We start from the raw sequence: 23,731 nt of genomic DNA, 5'->3' as shown, positions 1-23,731 counted from the left end.
AGCTCCAATCTGCAGCTGAGGCCCAGCTGGAATGTTTCCCACTGACCGCTGACCCACAGACCAGAAGATCAGCCCCAACCCTAAGCATGTGCTTGCTCAGTGTCTGACTGGTACGCCTATGCTCAAATGGCTCCCTCTTCCTCACTGCCCTCTCCCTACCATCTCTGTCCATGGAAAACCCATCTGTACACAAAACACAAACACGGCTCAACAGGCCTGGCCTCTAGGCAGCCTTCAAGATACCGATACAGAGCTGCTTTCCCCCGGCCCCCACCCGTGGCTCCCCTGCTCTGTCAGCCCCTTTCTCCTCTATCCAAGTGGCATGTGGACCCCTCTGCTCTTCCCGCTATGCCCATAGCAAGACTGGGCACTCATGGGCAGGGGCTGATCCACCCCAGCCCGAGCCCTCAGTCTATGTTTAAGGTTTGTCTTACTGGATTAGGGCAAATACACACAGCCTACTTCACACGTAGGGGTTGGGGCACATGTGAGAGTCCCAAGCCAGAATGGGTAAGAGAAGGGGGACCATATAATTAGTTGCATACACCAGAACATTTCCGAGAAGCACTATTAACTATGTCATGCCAACAGATGTAAACAGAGCCTGTAGCAGAAAATGAGATGTGTGTGTGGTCGCTCTAGCTAACAGAGCTTGGGAGCCAGCAGACCTGGGCTGGAATCCCAGCTTGACCACTCAGCAGTCTGTGACCTCACAAAGCAGGTCACTTCACCTCCGAGCTTCAGTTTCCTCTCTGATCTGCTTCTGAGGTTACTGATCATTCAGTAAGGAGAGCCACCCCCACATGTCATCAGCACAACTCTCTCACCCTGGCTATGGATGAAGGAGGCTCAGGCCCTACAGGTTGGGCCAGAAACCTACCTGCTTCATAGTCTCCTTCTCCCTCAGGGTGGCCCTTGACTCTCCCTTCATATCTTTCTGTCTATATCAATCTCTGCAAAAGGAACTAAGTCTCACCATAGGGGGAGGTGGGCCGCAGAGCAGGGCAGTCTGAATATCTCAGGCTGGCCTTGAATTCATCCCCCACTCACATTCCAGCCACCCTTGACTGAGCTGCATTCCATAAATGCATACTTCCAGGTCTCTACGTATGCTGTTCCTTCCACCTGGAATACCTTTCCTATCCAGCCACCTCCTACTCCTCCTTCAAGAAACCCAAATCATACATCCTCCTCCTCCACTTTGTGACTCTTCTTATGCCCCGAGCTGGGATGGGGCCCCTTGGGGCTCCTCCAGCCTCCACGCTTCTAACCATTCAGTGTAGTTGTCAATGTTTGCTTCACTGAATGACAGAGAACCAAGGACCCAGGCCTACCCCCAGTCCTATAGTCAGGACCTTCCCCCTAGAGTGTCACACAGGCCTTGGAGGGATCCAGGCCAATCCCAGCTCCTGGACTCTCACCAGCAGGGCCAAGAAGTAGGGTCAGGCCCAGCAATCTGAACACATTTGTCTCCTATCCTGACCCCCTTCCCACAAGAAGGCCTTCCCAGCTGCCCGCTTCCTCATTCGTTGGCTACGCAAGGCCAAGGCTTCAGTCCTATGCTTCTTGCTTCCTCCACAGCTGCTCCTGTCCTTCCTTCTCCATTGGACACAAAGGTCACCCCTCCAGCATGTGTTTGTTCTGGTTACTTCTGCTCAGGCCATAGCACAGAAAGCCCTTGCTGGCATTTCACTTGCTTAGATGTAATATCTTTAGCTTTTGCACATGCTGTGAGGCCCCTCAGGCCAATCCCTCTCCGTGCCGTGGCATCACCCAACACGGAGGGGCACTTCAGTGAGTGCGCTGGGTGACTGAATAACCACCACCTCTCACTTCCAGGTCACTGGAGAAGGTCGGCAGCTTCCCACTCCTCCACAGAGCAGTGCCCAATTAACCTGGCAACCACCCTCAAAACTAAGGCTTCACCGAGCCCTTAACACTTCTTTCTGGAACAAGAGCTACCACTTGCTAAGTACCCACAATGTGCCAGGCATTCTGCTGGGGGCCTTTTTTCATTTAATCCCCACAATGACCCAGATCATCAACTCCACTGTGCTTGGGATGCACCTCCTCCTCCAGGAAGTCCACCCAATTGCCCCCCTCTCTAAGCTCACACAGCCTATTGTGCCTTCATGGCTCATCTACCACCAGGTCAACACTGAGCTTCCTCATAGGCCAGTCCTGCTGTATGGGCAGGAGGAGACACAGGCCTGGGTCCCATGGCAGCTGTGCACGCTTCCCAGGCCTGGCCCTGTGCTGGCTCTAGAGGGGAGCAGGGGGAGGAAATTTAGCCCTCAGGGAGCTCACACTGTACTGAGCCTTTCCCCCGACCCCACTGCCCAACCCAGGGCTGGCCTGGCAGGAGAAAATGCAGATGTCTGCTGAGCCCTATGGAAGATGAGCCGAGGACAAAGGGCAGGGCTGGGTGCACGGACACGACCTGGTTAGAAGCATCTCTACATCCCCAGTGGCCCAAGCACAGAGTTGTTGAGTTCATAAGAAAAACACAACAATTGGGGGGAGGGGAGGCCAGCCCTGCCCCCAACAACATAGGCACCCACCACACTACCAGTCCTAGAGGGAGGGATAAGAACCAGGCAAATAAATGCCAGTCTTTGGCAGGTCTCCCTATCACACTGGACTCGGGGTGGGTGGGGGGTGGGGGGGTGGGGGGGGTGGAGGGTATTCAGGTAGGAGCTGTCCAGAGTCACAGCACCCTTGAACTAGAACTTGAGAGAAGCCCACCTAAGCTTCCTGAGAGAATCCTCAGTGGGGTGCAGGGAGCTAGAACTAAGGAGATCAGCACCAGGTACCTAAAGGGCAGAGACCCCATAGAGAAGCAGTCTGTGTGGCCTAGCAAACAGGTACCATGGGCGCCCGGTGGACCCAGGAGAGAGGCCCGTGGGGAGATGGAAAACTGGAAATCTCAAGGCAGAGGGAGGGAAGAGAAAAAAGGAGAGCAGGAAAGTGCAAAAAAAAACCCACCAGAAAATGTGGGAAAAGTGAAAGAATAATTTGAAAGAGAGAGAGAGAGAGGGAAAAAAAGGGAATTGGGAGGAGAACACAACAGAAAAAAACAGCCCAGAAGAGACAGGCAGACAAACAGGGATTCCTGCCTTCCCAGGCCCTCAGGAGGAGCCTAACCACCCCCCTCTCCCCCCAAGCCCAGCCCAAGGCTGCCCCTTGCTCACCCTCAGATGCCTGCCGGGTCCGAGCCTGAGGACTCCCACAGCTCTGACCAGGCGGGACCAGCGTATGCTCAAGTGTGCTGTGTGCCTGCCCAGCCAGTCCGTGTCCAACCTGGGCTGGTCTCGCAGAGTTCTTGGCACCTGTTCCCTGGGTATGTCTGAAGCTAAATCTGGGTCCAGGTATGGCGCCTGTGATTTGTATCTCTGATCACTTGTCTGTGTGTGTGTTTCTGTGTATAACTGTGGAGTGAGTGCCTGTGTGTGTGTGTGTGTGTGTGTGTGTGTGTGTGTGTGTGTCTGCATCCAGCCCTGGCTTCCTGCTCTCCGCCTCCCCCACCCCTGCAGCCCTGGCCAAAACACACTTCCTGAAAACACTAACTGAGAAAGAAAGAAAAGTCACCCAGAATCCCCCGGGGCAGACACTTCCTCCCCGCCCCAGTGCTCCCCCACCCCCCGCCACACCCCCATCCCAAGCTGGAGTGAGACAAACCACCCCAGTGCCATCTAGCAGGGACTTACTGTGTGGACACCCAGGAAGCCCTGGCCCTGGCTGGCCCCTCCCCACCCCACAAAGAAGCTCAGAGAGGCTGGGAAAGAGGCTCTTTGAAGGGAGCAAATTCTGCCACGGCAACAAGTGATCGGCCTTCAGGAGGATGGGGATTGGCTGAGCTGCAGGGCACAGGCAGGGGGCCTTGCAGGGTGACTGCAGCTGGCAGCTGCCCTCTCTTGGCAAATATTCCATCTTCCAAGGTATCTCCAGGCATCGGAGTATCAGAGGAAGAAACTGAGGCCCAGGTCAGTCCAGGAGAGACTCGGTGGCGTGGCCCTGGAACCCTGGATCAGAAATGAGCCCTCTGACATTCTCAGGGAAGCAGGCTCAGAGGGTTCACATCTGTGAGACTTGGAGCTGGGTAGACTAGGGGGAGCCCGGTAGACTGGGCCCCAGACCAGGAGCCGAGTCTGAATATCGGCTTCCGTCTGCTGGGCTATGTAACTCTGAGCAAATTCCTCAGCATCTCTGGACTCATCAGGAGGTTCCCTATTAGAGTTTTAAATAAGGTTAGGAGTGCAGACCCTTTGGGGTAAAGTGGGGTCCTCCCAGGCCAAACAGAATTCTGAGCCTGGTTCTAAGAGTCCTGGCCCAGCTGGGGCGAGGCAGAAGGGACCCCATCCCTGCTGGTTTTCTGCCTGTCCAAGACATCTGGGGCGGCATGGGTTGGGCGTTGGGAAGGGATCTAGGGTGGTGAGCTCAGGGCACTGAGGGCAACAGTAGAAGCTCATGTCGGCTTCTATTCACTCACACAACAGACGCTTTCTCAGGGCCAATTAGGCGCCTGGCACTGTTCCAGATGATAGGGATTCAGCGATAAACAAAACCACAAGGCTCTCGGCCCTTCAGCTGACATTCTAGTGGACTCTTCTTGACATCACCCGCACACACATGTACACACACTGGCTCATACCTAACGGTACATTAATACTACACTTGCCAACTCGCCACCCACAGCATGAGCACTCAAAAATGGACTCGTGCTGCTGGAGTCCCCACCACACCAACACACACACAGGCACATGTACATGCACAGGGCCCTGGTGAACTTGCAAGTCACCACTGAAATGGCATATTAAGATCACACAGAATCCCCCTTAGAACCTGTGCAGATGTGTAAATACAGACACACTACTACCCTGAAACCTTGAACAAAGGAGTCACCATCTCAAGAATACACACATGCAGACACAGCAGAAAACCCCAAGTTCCGCCAGGGAGCCTGGTGATGAGCTGGAACCAGAATAGAAATGTTCACAGGATCTAGTATAAAAGGCCCTAAGATTGAGAGAGTGAGACACCCATCACTGGAGGGTGCAAGCAAGATCAGGAAGCGGGGACTCCTGCAAGGGAGACAGGACAGGACAGGTTGATAAGCCTCCCACCATGCCTCTCACAGGAGCTGTGAGGGGATGGGGTAGCCAATCAGGGCCCATCCTGGCTCCTACCCTGCCTGGCCTTCGCCTGGCACACATACTTAAGGTTCAGCTGGGGATCCACTGACTACAGGGGGCCAGATTCCTAACCAAGGAAGCCTGGCCTCCCCAGAGGTTGGCTAAGGGGTTAAGTTTAGACAGGCTCTGAGAGCAGGGGCTGGTACCCTGGGGAGTGCACAGACTTTAGCTCTACCCAGCAAGTCTCCTGAACTCAGCTGTCAGCACCAGAAGGACCATTAAAGGCCAAGGAGGGGGAAACACACACAGAGAACAGCTCCTAATGGGAGTCACAACGCTAGCTAGGCCTGCCTCCCAAGCAAAAATCCTGACCTCCACTCTCCCACTGTGGGTTTTGCCTCCTCAGCCTTTGTGAGCTCCTTGTAAACAGGGACCTATCTTCTGTCCTTGTTTACCCAATCCTATCCTCCACACCCCCCACCCCCGAGACAGGCAGACAGACAGACAGACACACACACACCCTGATGACGGCATTAAAGAAAATAGAAATTACTCCCGCATGGAGGACAAGGGCCACTAGAGGGTGCAATGACACCAGGAAACACCAAGCCAGGCTCCTGGGGGACCCTAGTACTGTCCCCAGCTGTATGAACCCAGGAAAGGCACAAACCCTTGTTATGCTTCTACCAATCAGACTTCAAAACAGCACACTCCCAGCTTGCCCTCAAGGCCCCTCATTCAGTGCCTCTCTCTGGACAGGGAAAACCTCCCAGACCCTCCTCACAGGGGCTCCCTGAGGATGTACTTGGCATGTATCCAGCCAGTTCTCCCCTCCCTTCTCTGAGGCTGTTTCTCTGCTTGAAAACGGGACACAAATCCCCCAGAAGGCTTGCTGGAGAGATCAAATGAGATCATGTAAGCAAAACACCCAGCACAGAGCCCAACAATAACAGGGACCAGGAGACCTTTCTCTGTGCATCTCTTCCTCCTCCAAGAAGCCTTCCCAGATTAGGCTGCTAGGTCCGAGGGCTACAATAAATCTCCATTACACCCCTGAACAAACAAACATCCAGCCCCAGCTGGGAATGCTCCCTCCGGCTGGGCGCCCCAGCAAAGGCAGGAAGCAAGGGCACATGTGAAGAATATTTAAATGGAACGTCCACAAAAATAGAAGGAAATTTAAGAAAACAAGGAGTACCAGGAGCCAGGGGAGAAAACAGTTCTGAGGAGGAGGAAGGGCAAGTAGGATGAGGCCTAAGAAGCGTCCCTCAGTGTCAAGGGCAGAGACAGAGCACAAGCACCAGACCCTGGGCCGTCCCTGCTCCCCCACACGCTCGTCACCCGAGGCTCCCGTTTCCTACACACACTACTTCCTGACTCCAGAACATAGCCTGATACACACACACCCCCCCCCCACCCCAGTATCTCATACTTACCAGGCCCCACCCCGAACTCTAGACTTCCTCCCACATTAACTGCTGTCCCTGGGTCCCCAGATAGTGATGGCACCGTTGTCCACCCAAGATGGAAACCTGGATGCTGCTGTGGCTCCCCATGTCCTCTCCACTCACACCCTGGCTGTCCTTAAGTCCTGTCCATTCCAGAAACAACATCTCACTCCAATCTGCCTACTTCTCTCACACTGTCAGTGTGGGGGGGCGGGAGGGGGGCCTCACCTGGCCCTGTGCCTCCTCCCCCATCAACCTCATCAGCAGCCAGATCCTTTTAGCACTCAGCTTTCATCAGATCATTCTGCTTCAAACCTTCCTGGCTGTCCACCTGGCCTTCACAGCACATCCCACCAGCACCATCCACAAGCCTCACCCTCACTCACCAACAGTTAAGTACAGTGTCTGCCCAGAGCAACCTAGAAGGTGCTTCCCACCTGGGCTTTGCACATGCTGTTCCTCCACTGAAGTGCCTTTCTTATTGCAGTGCCCAAAGCCACAAACTGCCCTAACCGGTTTGGCTCAGTGGACAGAGCTTCGGCCTGCGGACTGAAAGGTTCCAGGTTCAATTCCGGTCAAGGGCATGTACCTTGGTTGCAGGCACATCCCCAGTAGGGGGTGTGCAGGAGGCAGCTGATCGATGTTTCTCATAGATGTTTCTAACTCTCTACCCCTCTCTCTTCCTCTCTGTAAAAAATCAATAAAATATATATATATTTTTAAAAGCCACAAACTCCCCCTCCACCCTCTGGGATCCTCTGCGATCCTCTGCCCATGTACCTCCTTCCGTGGACAGCATCCACTCACCTCACGGGTGGACGGGGGGGCCCAGTGCGAGGGGGCACAGGTGGAACACTTAACTCTGCCAAATGCCGCTTGGCAGGCAGCGGGGGCAGCACAGGGGGCAGCGCAGGGTCTGGGACAGCTGTGGAAGGGGTAGAGAAGCAGGCAGGAGGAAGGCAGCTCCTCCGGGGTGGGATAGGTGGGGCAGTGGGTAGTCCCTCATCCTCTCTGGTCGTGGGCAGTGGCTCAGGTGGAGTGGTGGGTGAGGGCAGTGGGCGGAAGACATTACGCTTCCTGGGCACGGGCCGTGGGGTAGGGCGGGGTGCTGGGGCTGGAGGTGCATGGGCACGGAGCAGGCCAGCCAGGATGCGGCGGCGGTGGCCAGGAAGTTGTACACCCATGTCCACCAGGCGGGCATCGCTGAGGCCTTGGCAATCTGTGGCCCGCACCAGTCCATGATGCTCAAAGAGCATGGTGTACTGCTCCAGGTGCAGTGCCTGCAGCCACTCAGCCACTGACAGTGCTGCATCCCCAGCCTCTGTCATGGTTCCTGCCAGCAGGGCTCTGTCCAGACCTGGAATAGATAGATGGGCACGGGTTAGAGGCAGCAGCATGGCTGCCCAGGTGTAGCTCCCCAACCAGCCTCCTTCTGTGGCTCTCCCATGCCACGGGCTTGAGCTCTATCTTTGAGCTTTCTCCCCTCTGCTGCATGTGCCAGGCGAGGCCAGGTACTGCCAGGTCTCTGAACACATAGGCTTTTCCCTCTACCTGAAACCAGGCACCCCACCCCTGTGGCTTCCTAACACCAAGTTCATGTCTCCTCTAGGGGGCCTTCCAGGACCTCCAGAAATGGTACCTCCCTTCACCCCATCCACAGCCTCCGCCACAACTGCGAGGCTGGCCAATGATTGCGCATGCGCGCACAGCGCACACAACACACACACACACACACACACACACACACACACACACACGCACGCACGCACACACGCACACACACTTCCTCCCTCTGCAAGACCTAGGTAAAGGCCCAATTCCTTCTGAGGCACCAGTTCCCAGCTGAGGGCTAGGCCCAGGGGCTTAGCAAGTATGGGGGGATTGAAGGATACCAAGGGCTGGTCCCCAGCAGGCCTAGACTAGGGGTTGAGCCTCACCCCATCTGCATGCCCCTGGAGGAAGTAGAATGCCCAGGAGGCAAGTCAACCCAGCATCACACAGCCTGTGGGGTCCTCCCACTACCAAAGGGGAAAGGAGTAATGTATATAGGAAAGGCCATTCATTCATTTGCTCATTCAAAATAGTCTTGCACTGAGCAATGGGGACTCAGGTCCCATCCCTGAACTCAAGAGCTCCTGACCAGGTAAGAGCAAGAAATATTTGACGCAAAGAGATGATTAGCAGATCAAACAGGAAAAGTCATCTGATTATCTCCACAGACACAAAAGAGGCATATGATAAAACTCAATACTCAGGGTACTTAAACAAATAAAAATCGTACTAAAATAAAAATAGATTGATACTTAACTAAAACAGACACCAGCATCTTGCTTAATGGAAAAACAATAGAAAAACTTCCTTTAAAGTCAGAAATGAGACAATGATATCCATTTCACTACTACTGTTATTATTGTTAATCACATTGCTCTGCAAGTTCTAGAGACTAAAAATAAATAAAAACTGGGAAGAAGGCCCTGGCCAGCTGGCTCAGTTAGCTAGAGTGTTGTCCCAATATGCCAAGGTTGCAAGTTCAGATCCCTGGTCAGGGCACACACAAGAAGCAACCAATGAATGCATAAATAAGTGGAACAACAAATCGATGTTTCTCTCTCTCCCTTCCTAAGATCAATAAATAAAAATTTTAAAATAAATAAACAAAAGCTGGAAAGATATAAACAACCTATTAGTTACCAATAATATGAATTCTGAGTTGGAAAATCCAAGAAGCTCAACTGAGAAACTATTACAAAAAATAAACGAATTTAGTAATATGATTGGGTTCAAAAGTGATATAACAGAAATCGAAACTTATAAAGCAATAACCAGGTTAAAACCAGGATGAAAGACCCCATTTACAATAGCATCACAAACTATAAAACACCAATAAACTTCATGAGAAATGAGAATGATCTGTAGGAGGGAAAATTTGGAGTGTTACTGAGAAGCGAAAAGAAGACCTGGACAAATGGAAAAATACTGTATGCTCCCAGACAGAAGACAGCATAAAGATAGAACTCTCTCTCATTTATAAATATGCACAACCCTATAAGTACACACGGGATCTTTTATTTAGCTAGACAAGCTGACTTGAAAGTCCATGTGGAAAAACAAGCAAGCAGGAAGATCCAGAAAAATTTTGGAAGCAGAGGGTGAGGGAAAGGAAGAGTAAAGAGTAAGAATCAGCCTCACCACATATTAAAACATATAAAGTCATGGTTATTAAAATAGTACAGTCAGCCCGCCATATTTTCAATCCACTGTTGCAGAGAGCTGACTACATGCAGTAATTAATCTATGCCACTTTAAAAAAGAGACTAGCGCATCCGTGGATTTTGGTATCCACGGGACCCATTCCTCATGGATACCGAGGGATGCCTGTACATGTTACCAGCATCTTGACAGATCAATTAAACAGAACAGAACATTTAAAAATAGACCCAACTACATATAAGAATTTAGTATACAATAAAAGGAATTCAAACTAGATGGATTATTAAGTTGTTGGGAGCAATCTAGAAACAAACTAGTTAGACTCCTACCTCACTACTTACAATAGGACTAATTACAGAAGGATCAAAGTTTTGATTATAAAAAAATAAAACCATAAAAGGATTTTAAAAATCATTGCAGAGAGCAAAGCCTTTTGGAAATGATACAGACTTAGAAGAAGAAGAAAAAAAGTGAAATATTCTACTATATAAAAATCAAACATTCCTGCATGATAAAAAAACACCCTAAGCAAAGCCAAAAGAGAAATGACAAACTAGGAGATATCTGCCATTCACATCCCAAACACAGGACTAACTTTCCTAAAAACTAAAAAGCGCCTAAAAATAAGAAACAGGCCCAGGCGCCGTGGCTCAGTGGTTGAGGTCAACCTATGAACCATGAGATCATGGTTCGATTCCTGGCAGGGCACATGCGACCTCTATCCCCAGTAGGGAGTGTGCAGGAAGCAGCCAATCAATGATTTTCTCTCATCATTGATGTTACTATCTTTCTCTCCCTTCCTCTCTGAAATCAATAAAAATATTTTTAAAAAATAAACAAACAGATCAATAACCTAAAAAAGAAAAATGGGCAAAGGATATGAACAGAGAAATTCACAGAAAGGGAAATATAAACGGTTCTTAAACAGGTAAAGAGAACGACACCTCCCCATACTCAGTGGTGAGAGGCCAGGCATTCCTCTCCTGGCAGGCGAGAATGCCTCTGGAAGGGCAAGGCCACAGCAGGGTGGAAACCGCAAGTACTGCTGCCCTTGATCCAGCCATTCTTAGACACTTATCCTGCAGTCTTACTGGCGCATATCCAAAGACATACAGAGACGGTAATGACTATACACTGTGTAAAATAGCAAAAGGTTAGAAATAACCAAAACATCCATAAGCCAGAGAATGGTTAACTAAATTATGCTGTAGTCATACCGTAGAATACCGAGCAACTGTACAAAAAGAGGAAACTCCTTTTTATCGATATGAGACCTCCAAGATATGTTGTTAAGTGACGAAAGAACAATATAAAGCAGTACATATAATGTTCTGCCTTTTATGTGAAAGAAAAACGAGGGAATAAATCAGTATGCATCTACTAGTAAATGCAGAAAATATCTCTGAAAAGATACATAGGAGACAAGGTTGCTTAGACCCTCTCCACTAAGCCTGGTTGCCTCTGAGAAAGAAAACTGAAGGCTGAAAGGCCAGGAGGGAGCAGATCGAAAGCCAGACTTCTCGGGACCTGAAGCTTATCCAATTCAGATGTTTTCTTTAAGAATACAAAATATCTTACTTATCATTTCACAATATATATAAATACTGAAACACTGTTGTATGCCTGAACCTAATATAATGTGGTGTGTCAATTATAGCCCATTTAAAATTTTCTTTTAATTAAAAAAAAAAAAGAATATCTTACTTTTGTAAAAATGTACAAGAACACATGACCACGGGCACACATGCCTGGGCCCCTCCCTGGGTCTTGGAAGGAGCCTGAAGATCAAGTTCCATCAACTCCCTGAGACCCCACCTCTGGCTGATGGGGAGCCTTTCCACGCCACAACTTTTCTCTCACCTAAATTTTTAACTATGCAAATATTTTTTTAAAGGTTACTGAGGGACCAAAGAAAGACACAAACAGAAACACAATCAATGTCTTAGATAAGCCAGCTCTCAACATTATAAAGACATCGGTTCGTCCAGAATTAATTACACTATGGCTAGCACAATCCCAACTAAAATTACCCAGAGTCTAAAGTTAATATAAAATGATACCAAAAATTTATTGCTAAGTGAACAAGCAAGGTGCAGAAAAGTGTTTTATAATGTAAAGCTGTTTTATAGGAAAATGTATATGAAAAAATGCTCAACATCACTAGTTATCAGGGAAATTGTAAATCAAAACCATAATGAGATAATCACCTCACACTTGTTGGAATGGCAATTATTAAAAAGGCAAGAAATGACAAGTGCTGGAGAAAAGGGAAACCCTGTACGCTACTGGTAGGAATGTAAATTGGTGCAGCCACTATGGAAAAAAGTGTGGAGGTTCCTTAAAAAGTTAAAAATAAGACTACCACATGACCCAGCAATTCCTCTTCTGGGTATTTACCCAAAAATATGGAAACACTTATTCGTGAAGGCATATGTACCCCTATGCTCACTGCAGCATTGTTTACAATCGCCAAGACATGGAAACAACCTATATGTCCATCATGGATGAATGGATAAAGATGTGGCAGATATGTACAATGGAATAGCACTCAATCATAAAAAACAGGAAGTATGCCATTTGTGACAACATGGATGAATCTTGAGAGTATTATGCTAAGTGCAGAAAGTCAGAAGAAAAAGGACAAAAACTGTTCAATTTCACTCATGTGAAACATAAAAAACGTAACACATGAACTAACAAAGCAAAGTCATAGATACAGACAACAGAATGGTGGTTACCAGAGAAGAGGGTGTGTGGGGGGGGGGGGGGGGGAATTGGGTAAAGCGGGGTCAAATATATGGTAATGGGTGGTGAGCATGCAATAGAGTATATAGATATCAAAACATAATGTACACCTGAAATTTAAGTAATTATAAACTAATTATATAGTTAACCAATGTTACCTCAATAAGTTTAAGAAAAAGGAAACACATATTTATATAGCACCCATATACACAAAAATACCTCTGGATGTGTTTGCAAGAAACTGCCTTTGCAGAGGAGTACTGACAGCTTGGAGGACAAGAGAGGGAAAGTTACCTTTCACTAAATCCTCTGTATCTTTTTGATTTTGTGCCATTTTTCAAAAATATGAATACAGTTTAAAAGATAACGTGATCATCTGGGAATGAGAAAGATGGTAACTCGCCAGGCACAGAAGAGAATCCAATATGCAGATATACAGATACACACACACACACACTCACACACACACACACCCTACCCGATGGTCCCTGTCCCCCCCACCTTTCACAGCCCTCCTGGGAGGCTCTTCTCAAGGTCTCTAGGCCTCACCCTCTCTCTGCCTCTCAACCTCAGTTTTCAAAATGGACAATGGGACCTCAGGTCTTGCCTCCATGAAGCCTACTCCCCGACGTCAATGTTGGGGCTCAGCCTGCCACACCCAGCCCCCTTCCCCTCCCCATTTCCCGGCTCACCTGCTGGGCTGCCCAGGACACTGGTCCTCCCAGTTACTCTGAACAGCTGCTCATCTTGGCCTGAGGTGGGAGCTGCAAGGACAGGAACAGAAGAGAAAGTCCATGAGGCTAGGCCACGTGGAACAGAGGGATGCCAGAAGGAGGAGGGGGAGATGAGAAGGGAACGGAGGATGAAGGGAAGAAGGCTGAAGAAGAAGGGGGAGAGGGATAGGGAAAAGGAAAGAGAGGGAAGAAAGTGAGTTGGATTCAAAAGTAATATAACAGAAATCGACAGTTATAAGCAATAACCAGATAAAAACCAGAATGAAAGACCCCATTTACAATAGTATCACAAAATATAAAACGCCAATAAACTTCATGAGAAATGTGCAAGATCAGTAGGAGGGAAAACATTGAGCATTCCTGAGAAGCAAAAGGAGACCTGGACAAATGGGAAGGCATAGAAGAGGGTAGAAGAAGAGAAAGGAGAGGAGGGAATCACTTTTTATCTTTTAATACTCACCTGAGGATATTTTTTCCATTGACTTTTTTAGAGAGTGGAAGGGAGGGAGTGAAGGAGAGAGAGAGATGAGAAACACTGATGTGAGAGAGACACATCAATTGGTTGCCTCCTGCACACACTTGGCTGGGGATTGAACCTGCAACCCAGGTATGTGCCCTGGACCGGAATCCTTCTGTCTCCAGGCCAATGCTCTAACCCGTTAGCAACACCAGCCAGAGCCCTAATCACTTTTTATTAACTTACTTAATCCTCACAGCAACCTTATGAAATATATACTTCATACTTTAAGATGAAGAAGCGGACGAGGCACAGAGAAATTAAATAACTTGCCCAAAGTCACACAGCTAGGAAAAGGGCAGCTTGAATATAGTATAGACAAGACAGTAGCCAGTGGCAGCCACATATGGCTACTGAACACTCAAGATGTGGCTGCATAATGAAGTGTGCTGCATTAAATACACACTGGGTTTTGAAGACTTAGTGCAAAAAGCAAGAATATAAATATATCATCAGGGAGAAAGGGGAACCTATGTAATATTTTCAACAATAAAGATTTTTTTTAAAGAATACAAATATCTCAATAAATTTCTACTTATTACGTAATAGGATTGCTATACTATTTTGGCTGTTTGAATAAAGTATATTATTAACTTCATGTTTCTTTTTAATGTGCACCAGAAAAAGTTAAATTGCGCTTATAGCTCAAATTATATTTCTGTTGGATAGTGCAGCTGTAGACTCTCAACCCCGCTGCTCACTGCCTCTCACAAAGCGATGATAAACATTAACTGAGCCCCTGCTCTACAGGTTGGGCCATATTCTAAGGCTTCAACATGGATTGATTGGTAATGATCCCCACCACCCTAAGGGAATGACCAGGGCTGGAAAACAGGAACCCACTTCTGTCTCTGCAAAGGGCCCAACCCCATCTTGGGCCTCTCTCAAGTTCCTATTCCTGCACTAAAGGCTTCACATCAAGGTCCGGCTCCAGGACTTCACACTCACAACCTTCTAGGACAGCTTCATTCAGGGCACTGGACGCATGAGCCAGACCTCAAACCTGCCCTACAGGAACCTCAGGATGGAGGGGGTCAGATAACACCCAGCCAGTGGAAACAGCTTACATGTCCCTCACCAGGCCAAGGGTCAGGGAAGGCTTCCTGGAGGGGGCAGCCCCTTTTAAAAAAAAGTTTAGAGCAGTACCTTGCTGAGCCATGCTAGAGCCCGAGGCAAAGAAAGAATCGCCAATACTGAACCTCTTTATTTAAAATTTGGATATTTTGCCTGGCTGGCATGGCTCAGTGCTTGAGCCTTGACTTATGAACCAGGAGGTCACAATTTGATTCCCAGTCAGGGCAGGTCAGGGCACATGTCCAGGTTGCGGACTCAGTCCCCAGTGTGGGGCATGCAGGAGGCAGCCAATCAATGGTTCTCTCTCATCAATGATGTTTCTATCTCTTTCTCCCTCTTCCTTCCTCTCTGAAATCAATAAAAATATACTTAAAAAAATAAAATAAAATTTGGATATTTGGTTTATCTTGGGCTTTTTCACTAATATTGCTTTTTAAAAATATATTATTTATCTTGATTTCTTAACTTTTTACGCACCCCCCTCATTTTGCACTGAAGGCAAGTGCCTCACTTGCTCCACCCTAATCCTGAAACAACCCCCGCCCCAGGTTTAAGCCCTCCAGCTGCTATGACATATGACAAATCATTGAGTTTCCACCCCCAGGGAACAGGGACCAGGGCAGAGGGGAGCGTCATCCTGTTGCGACAACATAGCTAAAAGCTGGGGGGGTTCCCCTCCTTTCCCACCCAAAGACCCAACTCAGGTTTCAACACCCCACCACTCCACCCTGCCCCTGCTTCTCCCTGTCTCCCTCCAGAACCTCTCTGCTGTGCCAACCCCCATCCCACCCCTGCTCAGAGCCCTTCTGTGTTCCCCGTGCCCTCAAGTTCAGCTGCTTGGCCTGTCACAGGACCTACTCCAGCCCTGACGTTTACAGATGAAGAAACAAACACCCACAGGGGAGGAAGTGACTTGCCCAAGTTGCCCGTGACATGCCCTGAGCCCCAGCCAGTTGGGCTGGCCCACAACTCCCTCCACTTCACTTTTTTGCATCAGGCACCAGCTTGGCACTGGGAGCCCCCCAAATTTTCCCCACTTTCAGGCACTGATTCCAGACTGCCTCCTCCGGAGTTAGTCAGGCCTAGGGCAGGGCAGCTTGAAGGTCCTACGCCTTCTGCACTCCAAGCTCCTAGACCACCCTCAGGCTCTTAGGCCTTGGAAACTGGGCCATGCAGCTCAGAACTGCTTCTGCTCTGTCTTTGGTTGTTCCATTGGTGGGGGTCCATCTCCACCCAACCTACAACCTGACCTGGGGTGCCCTTGTAAGTCTACACCCCTTCTTGTGCCCCTTGCCCTCCACTATAGAGCTCACGACCTGACTGGGTTCACAGGGCACTCAGTCCAGAGGTAAGTAAGGGTCATCTGGAATCTCTAATTCTTGGCGGCCAGTCCTTTTTTAGGTCTGGCCTGAGTCCCTCTTACTGAAGCAAAAGCTGTGACCCTTCTGTCCTCTACCATTTCAACCCCCGAGGGCAGAGTTAAGATCTCACTGCTCCTTTTCTGACCCAGCCCAGCATCTCCCCCGCACCATCCCTGGCCACTACTGACGAGGGGCACCAATTCCGACAATCTAGCAGGAAAGTGGCCCAGAGCTCAAGGACAGGTACACTCCTGTCTCCTTCATTTTCTAAGTGCCCACTTCATGCCCAGCCCCTGCCAGTTTCCCACCTTCATCTCAGTCTCCTCAAACAATCCCAAGGCCTGGTATTTTTACCCCATTTCATGGAGGCTGTGTGAGGTGGAAACTTGCCCAGGTCGCTTGCTAGGGCCAACAGGGCCTTCAGGAGATGTGACCACTTCTATCTGGTGGATTCGGCAAGGCTTCCAGAGGGCACTCCTGAACTGGGCCTTGCAGGATACATAGGAGGTTGCCCTTCCAAGCAAAGGAAACTGAGTGTGCAAGGCCAAGGGATGGGACTGGACCTGACAGATGCAGAGACGGGAGATTTCAGTGGAGCAGAACAGGAAATGTGAAAAGATAGTAGTGACACCCAGAGAGGTTTGGGGAACCTCCCTTGGGTGGCCACAGAGCTGCTGACCATGTGGATGTCAGCATCCACTGCACTCCCATTTGCATGAGTTAGTCAGGCGTAGGGCAGGGCAGCCTTTGACGGTCCTATCCCTCCGCCAAGACCCTTCCTCGATTGCATCTTCAGATCCCCCTCTACACAGAGCTGTAGAGGGAGGCCCAATGGTGCGGGAGAGCAGAAGAGGGAAAAGGCAGGCCCAGGGGTCCAGACTCGAAGCCTGAGCTTACCTAACCCTCTCCACCTCCTGCACAGCTCCCCACCCCACCCCCCCACCCCCCGCACACACACACACCAGGCAGGTTGGGCAGGGACCCCAGTGTCCAGACCTCAGGTCTGAGCTTACCCACCCTACCTCCTCTTCCCCTGCACAGCCACCCACACAAGGCAGGTTGGGCAGGGACCCCTGTGTCCAGACCCCAGGAAACCCCTCAGAGTTCCCGACACAGGAACCAAGAACCCCACCCATCCAGCTTTGGACAGGCCCGGTCTACAAACCACCCCACCCATACCACAAAGGCACACCTCACACTACCTCCAGGGACACATACCTCCCACCGGACCTAGCAGCCACACACAGATCTGCCCCACCACACACACAGCCTTCAGTCTCCACACTCCCCACCAATAACTCGGCTATGTACAAGTGCTTCAGAGCCCCCCAATGCCCAATACCCCTCACCCTCTAAGCCCACCCCCACCCCCCAGCCCAGTCACCAGGGGATACCTATGGGCAGGGCCACCCTCGGTCTGCAGGGCGTTCTCAGGACTCCACTAATGGAGGCAAGAGGCCTTGGAGACACTTCCCTTAGATATGAGGAACTGGGCGGTGGTTGGGTTCCCAGCTCAGAGGGTGCAGAAGTGGCCCCCGCCCCCCTGCAGAAGCCAGCTCCCTCCAGCTCAGACAAGGCAGCAGGTGCACAGCTCACTCGCCCTGGGCTCAGGGGCCTATTTTCTGTCTCTCAGGGACTGGTGGCCCCTGCATACTGGTACCAAGGAGGCACCCTGGAGTCTCCAGCCCTGAATCTCTGCCCTGTCACTCACCCTACCACCAATTTTCTGCCCCATCCCATCTGCGGTGTGGTCTGTGCTCTGGTGTCCCAGGAGTGGTGGGGGCTGCCAAGGAGCAGCCCTCAGGCCAGTGAGGACTGAGTAGGGGGGTCCAGGGCCTAGGTGCCTAAAGAGCCACTTCAGCCACCTGTTGGGGAGCTGGGGCCACAGGCCAGAGCCCCTCCCTACAGGACACAAGGCAAGTCCAGGTTCCTGGCTCCACCACTTCTTGACTAAAGCCCTGGACAAGTCATGCCACATTCTGAGCCTCAGTTTCTCCCTCCACAAAGCATGGCTGTCATCCAGATGACTGTGACACGTCACCATGTGCATACTACATGGGTCATCTGCTCACTCCTGGGCTATAAAGAGAGACACTTCCAGTCCTTAGCACCAAGGCCTTGCTGCTCCTGATAAAAGGGGCCCTTGGTGATGGTCTTGTAGCCAGGCTCTAACCTGCACCTTGGAGTTCTGATACCAATGACTACCACCCCCAGCCTCCAGCCATGTCCCTCTGCAGGGCTCTAGACTAGACACCCCACTAGCCCCTGGACTTCTTTGGGGTGGCCCTGGGCACCACACATTCCCCATCCCACAATGAACCCACCAGCTCCTCTCTTGGATAAAGTAAGGCTGCCTCCAACTTAAACGGGGACTGTGAGCAAATAAAAAATGCCTCTTCCCACCCTGGCTAATTTAAATGACACTTAAATGGCTCCTCCCTCAGGAGCCCCACGTCAGGGCTTGCAGCTAAGCAAAGAAGACAGCTGGGTTTCAGTCCTCTCCCAGCTCTCCACTGGTCCCCACCTACCAGGGGCCCTTAGGCAGTACGCAATGTGCACACCCACACACAGCGGACCTGGTGACAGGCGGAATATTTTAACAACCTCCTTGGAGCAGTAAATCCGTTTTATTAATGACCAAGGGACCTTAAAGACTAAGTGGCCCTGGACCTCCCTGACCTCAATTTCAGGCTTAGCCTTAACTCCCACCCCAATCTTGAAAGACTGTCACTTTCTACAACCTTCATGTCTATACTTTTTAAAGTTTTTACAGTTGTGTATCACTTGTATAATTAGAAGGGGAAAAATATATAAAAGTATTTAAGTCTATTAGAATTGAGTTTGTTCCAGCTTGTTCCTCAAACTGTCAATTATAAGGTAGCTTTATGATTTTAAATATAACACAGATAGACTACGAAGAGAACTACTGTACAAAACTGCTCGTTTCCTGGGCCATCTGGACTAGAGAATGAGAAACCCAGACCCAAAGCTCGCTCCCTCCCCCCACTGGCTTATCCTCCCACTGATCTAAGACACAGCTTATCAGATGAGGTCCCCTCACCAGGGACCCAGAGGGCAGCAGCGGGGAGAGCAGCCCATGGGCTTTCAAATGGGAAATAGACTGAGATCCATTAGCAAACATAAGAATCCCCCTCGGCTCTATTATGCATCCCCACCTCCAAATGGATCACACTGGACCACGCCCTCCCCTTCCTCGCCCCCCCCCCCCCACTGCCTCCTCATTATCATGTTTTTGACACATCACCCTCCTCTCCAACCTCATTACCCCCATCCACACCAGGCCTCCCCAGCCTGCCTGAACCCCTGGGCTTTCCTCCCTGCCTCCTGCCCCTCCCTCACCTGTGGCCAGGGCACCCTCTTGCCTATACCTCTAACCTGCCACAAGGCAGAGCTCCTAACCGGAACCCTAAACCCACAGCCCTGACCCACATCCACCTTCCCTACTCCCCCATCCACTCTTCAGGCCTCATGCAGGCCCTCCCATTTTAATGTGTGACCCACCAGCCCCACAGCACCCGTGGAGACCTGGGGCATTCCCTCTGGGTCTCTGGACTGGTCCCCTGCCCGTAGGTCACAGACACATCCTACTGGGCTGGGGACTTCCCAGGCAGAGCAGCGAGTGTCTCCCCCATCGAAAGTGCTGGCCAAGCCCGGCTGGCGCGGCTCAGTGGTTGAACATCAACTCAGGAACCAGGAGGTTACAGTTTGATTCCTGGTCGGGGCACATGCCTAGGTTTCGGGCTCGATCCCCAATAAGGGGGCATGCAGGAAGCAGCCAATCGATGATGTTTCTCTCTCATCAATGTTTCTGTCTTTCTGACCCCCTCCCTTCCTCTCTTTCTAAAAATCAATAAAATAAAATAAAATAAAATAAAATAAAATAAAATAAAATAAAATAAAATAAAATAAAATAAAATAAAAACTGTAAGGTGCTGGCCAAGGGGGGGCCTGAGATGCTAGAGGTAACTGCAGGAAGATCTTCTGTGACCACTGACCGCCTTGGGAAGATTTTGTAAATGAGGCAAAAACAGGCTAACCACAAGGGGGGTGGGAGTACACAGGGCTGACAACAGACTCCCAGGCAGCAGGAGTGGATAGAACCAGTCACATGCTGGGACCCTCACCACACACCAGAGGAGCTGAGGGCCACTCCTGGCCTTGAGCCCTGACAGAGGAGGGGAAGAGAAGGCTGCTGGACTCCATCCTTTCTGAGTTAACCAGGAACCTGACATGTGCTCACCCAGGAGGAGAGATTTGGAGGGTTCCTCTGCACCCCAGAACTAGCAGCCTAAGAGAACAGGGACCCAAACCTGCCCCCTCACTAGTGCCCCCTGAAATGGAGAAACCAGAAGATAAGCGGCCCAATGCTGCTGGCATCTGAAAGGGGAAGCTGCCTTTGTTGCTGGGGTGAAGGTGACCAGAGGGGCGAGGCAGGGGCCAGAAGGGAGAAGGAGATGAGGGACCAGCCCCACAGGCTCAGGCCTGCAATTGCTGTGTGACCTCTGCGTCCTCCACTGTATTATCAGGTGACAGAGAGGAGAGGTTCCTTCCTAGGCCTCTCCTCTCCAGCTCACAGGGAACATTCTAACCCACTTATCGGACCCAGCCATCCCTGCTTAAAGGTCATGAATATGGAGGGCTCACCAGCCATTGTGCTAAACATGTTACATGGACTATTTCATATAATTCTCTAGACAATCTAGAAAGTGGATAGCTTTGGCCCACTTTACAGTTGAGGAAGAAACAGAGCCTCAGAGAGGTGAAGTAACTTGCCCAAGATGACAGAGGAGCCAGAATCTGAACCAAGAGCTATCTGGGCCCCTCCTTCCACTCTATGTCCTCAGAGGGGACAGTGTAGAAACAGGCAGGGAGCAAGAGAGGGAGGATGAGTGCCGGGAGCCGGTCCATCCTTGCTGTTTCAAGGGACCTGGCATATATGGCATACTGTTCTTAATATGTTTGCTCACCTTCTTGGTGCTGTGTTTTAACCAAGGTCACCTCTCCAAGAAAGGTTGAATCCCCAGGTAGGGATTTTCCCCTGAAGTTAGGGAGGGAATAAAACCCCTCAACTAAGTGCCAGGCGGGTAATTAGTCACTTTAACTACGAACAATCATGCTTAAGCTACATAATCTTTACTCCCTGGAATGGAGATAAGAAATGCCCTAACCTTTGTAATAGAGATTGATAGGATTGAATCAACTGGTATAAATACAGTTGTAACAAGACAGAAAGACACAGAACTTAGAACACAGAACTTAGGAGACAGGGCTTGGAAGACAGGACCAAGAGAGACAGAGCCTAGGCACAGAACCTACACAGAACGTTCTCTAGAGACAGAAGAACTTCGCTGGCGAGAGCATGCCGGAGGATCCTGGACCGTGACTGGCCTCGGAGCCTGGAGGCGGAGCCTGGCGAGAGAGCATGGCAGGGGATCCTGGACTGAACCTGACTGCGGAGATTGGCAGGAGAGCCTGACTAGAACCTGGTGACTGAACCTGACTGGAGAACCTGAGCAGAACCTCTCTGGAGATCGAGACCAGAACTTGGCTGGAGATCCTGGCTAGGCTGCTGATCAACTGAACGCTGTCTCCGTGTCATTCCTTCTTCGCCGACTCCGTCCACACCTTTGGGGACCCCTGGACCTGCTGGGGCAGGACCCCGGCAGATGAGTGCTGGCTGAGAAGGGCCTTGCAGGCCATGCTAAGACACTCGCCCTTACTGTTCAGACAACAGGAAGCCAAGAAGGGCAGCAGGGTCCCCTGGGGACCAAGTATAGGGCAGCAGACAGGCAGACAGGTAGGCAGGCAAGGGTTCCTACTGCTGTGAGATTGGAAATTCATACAACTTTTCTGAGTCTCAGTTTCATCATCTGTACAATGGGTGTTACAACAGCTCCACCTTGCAAGCTTGGGAGGAATAAATGTATGCTTTCAACACAGATTCCAAGTCTGACCAGTTCTCACTCCCCAGTGACTTCCCACCTCCCTCAGACAGAAAGTCAAAGACAGTGCATGCACAGCCCACTAGCTCTCTCCCTGCCACCTCCCAGCTCCCTGCTGTTCCTCCACCCTCTCCTTGTGCTCCACCTCAGGGCTGCGCACTGGAGCTCCCTCTGCCTGGAAGCTCTTCCAGACATCTACAGGACTCACTGCCATACTTTCCCAGCACCTGCTCAAATACAAGGCCTTCCTTCCATGACCATTCTACCTAAAAAGTACCCCCATCAGTCTCCTGACCCTGTACCATTTTCCAGCATCCCTTGTATCACTACTGAACACTGTTCACTGTCCGTCTCAACGGGAGGACCGGGATATTGTCTCATTCACAGCTCTATCCCCAGTGACTAGACGTGTCCGGCCACTGGTGGAATGGATGGATGGACATCTACAAAGGCCTGGCTCACCTAGGTCAGGAGCTTGGTACAGGGGCCTGTGACATGGGTAGGGAGAGAAATGGTTGGCTGAGGCAATAGGACTCAAAGATTAAACTCGGAGATTCCTTGGCACCCTCCATGGCTGGGCCTGACAGTTCTTGCCACCTCTGTGGCCGCCCCAGCCACTTCCTGCTGTGCTGGCCGATAAACACTGCTGGGGGGGTTGGGGGGGGGGGGGCTCACCCACACAGGAAAGTGCTGACTCTCAGCCCCCTCGAGCTGCCCACCCCTCAACTGTTCCCCAGAGTTCAGAACCACCCAGACTTTCAGGAGTCTCTGAGACCAACACCCCCACCCTGATTCGAGGCAGGTGCCTCTCCCCTGCTTGTCTGCCCCTTCCATGGCTCCCCATTATCCAATGGGGTTCAAAGGCCTCCACCCTCTGGTTCCTGAAGCTTACTCCTCCTCTCTGGTGTCATTCCCCCCAACCACACTGTCTGACACTTTAACTCCAGGACTTCACTTATTATTCTGTGCCCTCTGCCTGGAACCCCGCAACCTCTTGCTCCTTAGGCATATAGGAATCACCTCAACCAACCATTCCTACTTCCAGAGGGGAAAGTGAGCCCCAGAGAGATTCAAGAACCTAAGCAGGGTCACACAACAAGTCAAGACCAGGGCCCAGGAACCCTCAGCCTGAGCCCCGCCCTTGGGAGGAGGAGTCCCTCTCAGGTGACCTCAGAGACGCTGGAGCAACTCCCCTCCTCCAGGTGAGCCGGCTAGGGCAGCCCTGCACTGAGAAATGTGGGTTTTCAGGCCACAAGCGGTAGAGGCAGATGAGTGTCCTAGTTCATGTCCTGGAACAGAACCACTAGACACTCCCTGGACCTTCAGCCTCCCTAGGCTTAGCAGGTCTACCTTCTAAGACAGAAGGAGCAGGAACAGGCCTATTTGAGGGGAGAGGTAGGCCTTTAGCTGGGGCTCTGGCACCCCTTCACCAAGAAAGAGACCCTACTCTAGAGCTGTTCTGTTGTCATCTGGTAAAGCTCAGTCCCCAACCTTGCCCTCACGGAGGCCCCTTTTCCCCCAAAGGCTAGGGAAGCTTTTGGGAACAA

At 50.7% G+C, this 23,731-nt stretch overlaps 1 protein-coding gene across 5 annotated transcripts in view; it reads right to left on the bottom strand.

Annotated features, from left to right (window-relative positions):
- The window catches only part of ARAP1 (ArfGAP with RhoGAP domain, ankyrin repeat and PH domain 1), a 71,635-nt gene that overhangs the window by 30,925 nt on the left and 16,979 nt on the right, over positions 1–23,731 (bottom strand). For 2 of the 5 annotated variants that reach the window (XM_059708544.1, XM_059708542.1), the window contains 2 exons: positions 13,228–13,299; positions 7,388–7,937 (listed from right to left, as the gene is read on the bottom strand). In XM_059708544.1, the coding sequence (XP_059564527.1) occupies positions 7,388–7,908 (521 nt within the window). In that variant the 5' untranslated portion in view covers positions 7,909–7,937; positions 13,228–13,299. Of the gene's footprint in view, positions 1–3,191; positions 3,539–7,387; positions 7,938–13,227; positions 13,300–17,615; positions 17,635–23,731 lie in introns of those variants that run through there. The other 3 variants (XM_059708545.1, XM_059708546.1, XM_059708547.1) reach the window with 3 other exon arrangements.

This window comes from Myotis daubentonii, chromosome 9 (genome assembly GCF_963259705.1).
Source record: "Myotis daubentonii chromosome 9, mMyoDau2.1, whole genome shotgun sequence".
NCBI classification, from domain to species: Eukaryota; Metazoa; Chordata; class Mammalia; order Chiroptera; family Vespertilionidae; genus Myotis; species Myotis daubentonii.
Note: the sequence above shows the minus strand (reverse complement) of the source record. Positions and strands in the feature narration are given on the sequence as shown.